The 7,573-nt window shown below is 31.3% G+C and overlaps 1 protein-coding gene across 1 annotated transcript in view; it reads right to left on the bottom strand.

Moving 5' to 3' along the window:
* The window catches only part of LOC107439901 (protein pygopus), a 17,206-nt gene extending 9,801 nt beyond the window's left edge, over nucleotides 1-7,405 (bottom strand). Inside the window, exons 1-3 of the mRNA XM_016052645.3 lie at nucleotides 7,173-7,405; nucleotides 4,837-4,928; nucleotides 1,395-1,592 (exon numbers count right to left, since the gene is read on the bottom strand). Coding sequence (XP_015908131.1) covers nucleotides 1,395-1,592; nucleotides 4,837-4,928; nucleotides 7,173-7,209 — 327 coding nt within the window. The 5' untranslated portion in view covers nucleotides 7,210-7,405. The remainder of the gene's footprint in view (nucleotides 1-1,394; nucleotides 1,593-4,836; nucleotides 4,929-7,172) is intronic.
* Nucleotides 7,406-7,573: the final 168 nt, after the last annotated feature.

Raw genomic sequence — 7,573 nt, forward strand, 5'->3', positions numbered from 1 at the left:
TTTTTTTTTTTATCAAAAGCAAGCTTTTCATCAGAAAGTGATGAGCGAAATTCGACGCAATTTTTTTTTACTTTAGAGAAAATTATCTTAACAAAAGATCTGTAATATTTTTTTAACTGTTTTTAATACAGTTCATTCACTAGCTGCTCGACTGACACCCACAATGAATAATTCTGAAAAAAGAAATGCATTTTTGTTCTGACGATTGGTAACTATACAATGCACACAAACGAAGCCTGATCCCTGTAAGTAAATAATATGTTCCTCATCGGAGGAAAAAAAGAAACAATTCACTGAATAAACGAATCACACAAGCAGTCTCAATACATCTGGTTTTGTCGGCGTAACAGAGCCCAAGAACTACAGAACTGGCCAAACTACAGAACTGGCTGTTGAGGAATAGAAGTATTTTTGCAATTGGCAGATCAGGATGCGTAGCTATATCTTTCGACAAAAAATAAGCCCCTTTTAAGTATTTTTTAAGCACTCAAAAAATATTTTTAAGCACTTTATACATTAACAAAACACGAAATAATTTTCAGACTAGACATGATCATGATAAAATAACTAGTTTCTGACAAAGAACTCTTTTCTCGATTATATTAACCATTATAAAATGATCAAGAGATTCTTCGGTTTGATATCAGAGGATGGAAAATGAAGCCTGAAATTGAGAATATCTTGCAAAATGCAGCAGAGTTGCACCTGAGAGTGCAAGAATCTCACTGAACCTAGCTCAGTAGATGCATATGCGGATCCGCAAGTATTTAATCATAAATGTAAAATGATTGGCACTTTCATATGCTAAGGACCGATGGTACGCCAAAATAGATTGTGGTGAATGAATTGGGAAAAAGTTGAATAGAACAATGTGAAAAACACGCTTTTCTATAATTTGTGACGAAAGTAGACGTGGTAAAGAAGAAAAAAAAATTTTTTTCGATAGGAAAATTAAGCACTTTTTAAAAACACTCAATGAAAAATGGACCTTTTAGGGCTTTTAAAGAATGAAAATCGAAAATAAGTACCTTTAAGCTCTTTTTAAAAATGCTACGCACCATGCAGATATTTTATAAATGTTTTTAAAAATTATAAAAATTTTTTTTTTAAAAAATACGGAGAATCTTGAGAAAATACGGGTAAACAGGAGATAATCGTAAAATATGGGAGTCTGCATTCAAAAAACAGGAGACTTGACAGGAATGCACTCTGCAGTGTCATAATTGGTTAATGTAATGTCAAGTGACACCAGCAACTACAAGTGGGCATGGGCTTCTTTTAAAATATAACAAAGTATAATTGTGTATAACAAAGCTATATGGTTAATATTGAATTTCACTATTTCTACATAATGCAAAAAAAGTAAAATATTATTAATAAAGTTATTTCCATACCTTGCCAGATGACATTGGAACAGGTTTGGTGTGCATCGGTGGGCCAGACATGTGCGTCATATTAGGCATAGGCATATTGGGAACTGAAGTGGTAGTTGCTGCTGGTACGGTGTCATCAAAAGGGTTGCTTGCAACAATTGTTTCCCCAAAACCAGTTAATGGTGGTGGTGGAATAAAATCTGGTTGCGCTGGACTGATCTGAAATTTCAATTAAATTGAAGCAAAAAGAAACAGCAAACAGAACAAAATAAATTTTTCTGACAAACATTCAAAGATTATATAATGTAACCGATACATAACTGAATATGTACAGTGTAACCTCAGTTAAGCGGGAACTCTTGGGCCGAGAAATTGTCTGCTTACGGTAAGGGTACCTTAATAACAAAGTTTAACACCGTAAATCTTGTCATGTAAGGTGGTCTTTCTACACTTAGGGAGGGCAATAGACTGATAGGATTACCTTCCTGAAGTCAGTAAGAGTACATAAGAAATTGAAACCACAAAAGAAGGAAAATGTTATAAATCAAATCTTTGTCAGAAAAATTGTAACATAGGCAATTGCACTGGGCAATGAAATTTCTACTGCCTTTCTACATGTCCAGGCAATTTTTCCTGGACGGCTTCTTGTGATTTCTTAAATAGGGATCAGTTTCTTAGATGAGAGGGAGATAAGTAACTAGTAACTACTAGTAGTTAACTAGTAGTTTACTAGTACTTTACTAGTACTTGTGTAACTAGTAGTTTGAATGTAGAATGTTGAGTTTTCACAGCAATTACTTCTTACAAAGCAACGGCCAAGGAATTGTGAGTTGATGAAGGAAAATTGGTCGAGTTTTGGAAATCAAAGACTGAAAGCGATCCAAAATTGGCTATTCGATGTTTGTCGGTGCCAACAAACAGCGTGGAAGCAGAAAGATCGTTTTCTAAGTATAAAAATGCATTAAGTGACGAAAGACGAACCATAAATGAGAATAATCTGACAACGCACAAAATTATGTTCATTTAAATAAAAATACAAATATTGCTTGAAATTAAAATAAATACTTTTGTTGTGCATTTTTTAGGCTTTTTTTTTATTATTTGTGCAATTTCTGTCTTTTGCATCATTTATTAAGTAAATTTTTTTATGTTTAGAATCTGGGTAATTTTTAAAATTTCCTGCGAATTTTGGTTCTTTTTCTTTCCCGCGACAAACTTGCAACCCTAAACAGGGTTAATACCTCCTTGAAAGTAAACCTCCCGCAATTAAGAGAAAACAAAAAAAATCAATGTTCATAAATAAATACAGCCTTCAAATTTATTAGAAATTTTCAGTGGGGAAGAAGCATTTAGAGCATTTAAGACAGCATTTCAGCTTGTGGGGTCTCATAACCTATGTCGTCCAGATGAAAAGATCAATAGATGGCACTATTCAAATGAGCAGTATCATTTTCTCTCCTTTTTTTGCAAAGATAAAGAAAGGTGACAGGAAAAAGATTGATTCTGTAGTAGCAGGGCCAGATTAAGTGTATGTGGGGCCCTAGGCCATTAAAATTTTTTGGGCCCTTAGATTAAATTTTTTTCTTGTACATTTTTTATTTATTCAAATATAAAAGTATTTATTTATCTTTTCACTTAAGAAAGCATATTTAAAATAAAAATAATAATAAATTAAATTTTACTTTATTTTATTAAATTAGAGGTAAAAAATAATCATAAAATTTTGAAAAAATTTGAAAAATCATTGTTTTTCTTAATTTTTTAAAATTTATTTTCAAAGAATCCATTTTAAGGGGCCCCCCAGGCCATAGCCTAATGGGTAATCCGGCCCTGTTTAGTAGTGAAATAGCTTAACAATATTTTTAGTTATGAAGAAGGCAAAAAATTTACATATTTAAAAAATGGTAAAAAGTTGCAAATTTTTTTTTCTTGCAATTTAAAGCAGAAAAAGTTTTTTTTCCTCTTCCAAATTTAGAAAAAATAGTGTCTGGTTTGAAGAGGTAGAATATAACGTTTCTGGGCAAAGATGACTGTCCGTGTCCGGTTATGGGAGTGTCCGTTTTGGGAAGAATGTACATAATGGTTTATTCATAGAGGATTCACTGGGAATAAAAAATATGTCCGTATTGAGAGGCATTCGTTTCACAGGAGTGTCCATAACAGGAGTTTTCACTTTAAATATTCACCATTTAAAGATCAATATTGTATATTATTTCGATTATCCACTAATAATGTTATATAAAATAAAGATTACTGTCAGATTATTTTGTAGAGAAGACCAATAAATCATCCACAAATGATGTCAAGTGTCGAGGTGGGAGTTCATGAAATTGTTAGTTTGTGACAAGGGGAAGGACGGGAGTGACAAGAATTGTGACATTACACATTTTGGTTGAAATAAAAATCAAAATACAACAAAAAGAGTGCATGTTAAACTCATAAACCTCTTGGTAGTTAAAGGAGAAAAAAAAAACTTTTTAGCAGATTATTTCTAAAGCATAATTTTGACCCTGAAATTGCAACAATTACAGATAAATTGTAACAGTTAGCACATCTGAGATAGCAATGGTGAGAATTTACAATACAGATGAAAACAATGAAACGAGTTAAAAGCACAAAAATTTTGCTTTAATTTTTCAGTACTCGCACGAGATGGAAAAATTTTCACCCAATAATAATTTTCTTCAGTTTTCTCTTTATTTTGTTTCCATGTATCTATCTATAAGTAGCTTCATATCTACTAAATCCCTGGTGAAATTTTTAGACGAACTATAAGATTCTATATAAAATCTTAATTATCAGGTGATATTATACAGCTTTATTGTTTTTAAGTGACTGAAACCGGTTTGCACTTGTGTATGCTCGTGTATCACTTGGTAAAATTAGACGATATATAATATAAATTCAGAGATTGGATAAATGAGACAATATATTACATAAATATAGAATATTTATTTTATCAGGTATTATATTTTTATATTGTAATAATTAGATCAAATTATTAGATGCACTGTAGATTTTTAATAATTACATGTTTTGCACGAGTTTAGGTGTGTAATTTTTATATTTAAACATACATGTAATAGGTTTTTATTCAGGAGACTTTTTATATATTTCCCATTTGTATTTATTTTTAACGTATTGCATTACAATGTTAACCAACTGATACACGCACGTAAGCAAGTGCAGACTGGTTTCAGTTGCGTTAAAACAATAAACTTATAGTATCACATGATAATTAAGATTTTACATAGAATCTTATAGCGCGTCTAATAATTTGGCTACTGACTGTATTTGTTGTCATGTGTTGTGATGTTTAAGCATTCTTATTTTGAGTCCTTAATATAATTCTACATAATTAAACAGACACTGTTGGAAAGTTAGATTTGGAAACATTAAATCTTAAACCAGCAAAATAAACATTAATTTATAAGTCATCAGTAAGTACAATAAAAAAATAGACCTGGTTTGGAGTACCCCCAGTTCTTCGCTTTTTTGTTGATGGACTCTCTGGCTGACCAGGGAATTTTATTTCCCCGGGGCCATCAGGATCCCCTGCAGAGAAAAAGAAATTAAGCAATAAATATATTTTTTTTAAAAAAAAAAGAATTCATACTGAAGAATTAATTGAAAAAATAGTGGACAGGAAGTGTAATTTCAAATGTAATTGAAATTACACTTCCTGTCATAACACTTTTGTAGACACAAGTCAAAATGTTTGATAATGATTCACAATCTATATAAAGAAAATAAGATTTAAAAGTATGACCACTTGTATCTCAAAAATTCTTTCCACCATAAGCAAATGTTCTATTTTGTTGTGCCTAAAAACATGGCTCTCCATCCTTACATTATAATATGGGGCCAGGATAGCCTGGTTGGTAGGGCACTGCGCCCAGGTCCAAGAGGTCGTGGGTTCGATCCCCACCGGCCGAAGACTAATAAATGGTGATTTATGCACATTAAATATATGACGGGTCACAAAGTCCTCCATGACACCATAACAAATCATACCTCAGGATCCAGGAGTTTCCTTGCCTTCTGGATTGGTTCAAAATTACAAAGCTACAGAGTTAAACATCAGTAGTCGTAAACCCAAAATTGGGTCGTCTGCTCAACAACGGTTATAAAATGAAATATATTGCAATATGAAAGTAACAAAAATTAAAATGTAGTGGAAAACCGATTTTACCTTTTTCATCTGACTAACGATAAAACAAGCTAATTGTGTAATCTTTAAATGTTTTTTTTGTTTTTGGATACAATTTCAATAATATTTCTCTCAATACTTACTACTGTTTGCAAATTTGTTTAATGGGTTACATTCACAAATATTTCAGACTTTTGCTTACAAACATTCCATTGGTTGTTGGTATATCCTCCAATATTTTTTGCTCATTTTCTTCACTATCATCGGGTGTAAGCATTAAATATGATATTTTATTTCATAACCGTCGCCAAAAAGAAAAGTATTGCATACGATTGATATTTGATGCCTATAAAATATTTCATTTTGATTATTGACAAAGAACCAAAACATCATAAACGTGAGGTATACTTGAATAAGATTACAAAAGTTAATTATTTTTATTTTAAACTTAAAGTTTAAAATTTTTTTGAACTTTTAAAGAAGCTAACGGGTTTAAACTAATCAACAATAACCAAACGTTTCGAAGAAACAACGGGGAGATTTCCGTATCATGATCTGTGGCAGAATAATCACCAAGCCTTGGAAATTATTAATTTTTTTTTCTTTGTGAAAGTATCAATATCAAAATTTTGACATAATATACCATTTGTCTACCTAAACAGAAGCACATAAAGAAAAGTAAGCGAAAATTTGTGCATCTTTATTGGTGCCGCCAAAATTATCAACAAAATCCCAGAAGTGAAACATGAAAAACTAAAAGAAAAAAAACAAAAGGAGACCAACTGAAATATTGTAACTCCAAGCTATTTTACACATTTCTTTTTTAAAACCCCTTTGGCAATTGAAGTTAGTCTGAACAAGTGGGAAATTTCCGTAACGTGATCTGTTTCAGAATAATCGGCAAGTCTCTGAAATTCCAAGCAGTGGTCCGGAATAAACTAAAAAAAAAAAATCATAGAAAGTAACCAACTCGAAAGGTATAACTCGTAGCTACCCCTGGACCTTAGGGATTGTAGTAGGTGCAACAGATCGCAATCTGGAAATATCCTCACAAGTAACTAATACTTGGGTAAGAAACATGCACATTTCCTGATAAACAGTGAAAGTTATCATTACATCAGTAAATAAATTAAATAGCTTAATAAAGACAATTTTTAAAAAAAATGAATAAGGTAATAGTTTACAATCAGGGGCCCTTTTATTTATGGCAATTTGAAAATAAACGAATATATAAACTACGAGCCAATCACATGAAGTTAAACTAAAGTTGCGGTAACCTGAAGTTGACTTCATTGAAAGCAAAGTCTGCAAAGTATATTATAATAACCAGAAATGGGATTTTGATAAAAGTGAATGAAAATTATTGCCAAACCAAGGAGCCCTCGATACTACATTAGAGCCATGAATAATGTTGAATAAATTTCTTCTTCTATTTTGCAACACAGTGACATTTATTTAAACATAAAGAAGTAGAATTGTAATTGACAACTTTGACACCACACTTAAAAAAATAGACCGGATAAACGATTTCGATAACTGAAGATTGTTGACTGTGCTATCGTTCAGATTATTTGATGATTTCCATAAAAATGTTTTGATCAATTCTTGATAGAAGAGATCTATAAATAAGCATTCCACAATCCCTATACCTTTGAATTTTGCAGCAGTTTTTCTCTCTCTAGGCATTTATAACTATAGACTTAAAACGTTGGGGGTAGGATACGTAGGAACATTGGCATAAGATCTATGGAGTTTTTTTCTAAGTTATCATTTTATCCATTTTCAGCACACTTTTAAGCGTTTTTGCAAACATCTGAATTTCAGAAACACAAAAATCACTTTTCTCAGCGAATCATAAACATTAAAATAAGTGAACGTTGCCAAATAAATTTCTGATTTTTGTCGAATAATTCAAAATAATAATGTTTGAAATTTTTCATCGTTATAAATTAGTTATTCACCTGTATTATTTTAATTTTGCTTTTTAAAATAACTATTCCTCACTTTTAACGAATTATATATTTGGGAAAAACAAAATAGCTTATTTTAT

The sequence above is a fragment of the Parasteatoda tepidariorum genome, chromosome 9 (genome assembly GCF_043381705.1).
Source record: "Parasteatoda tepidariorum isolate YZ-2023 chromosome 9, CAS_Ptep_4.0, whole genome shotgun sequence".
NCBI lineage: Eukaryota > Metazoa > Arthropoda > Arachnida > Araneae > Theridiidae > Parasteatoda > Parasteatoda tepidariorum.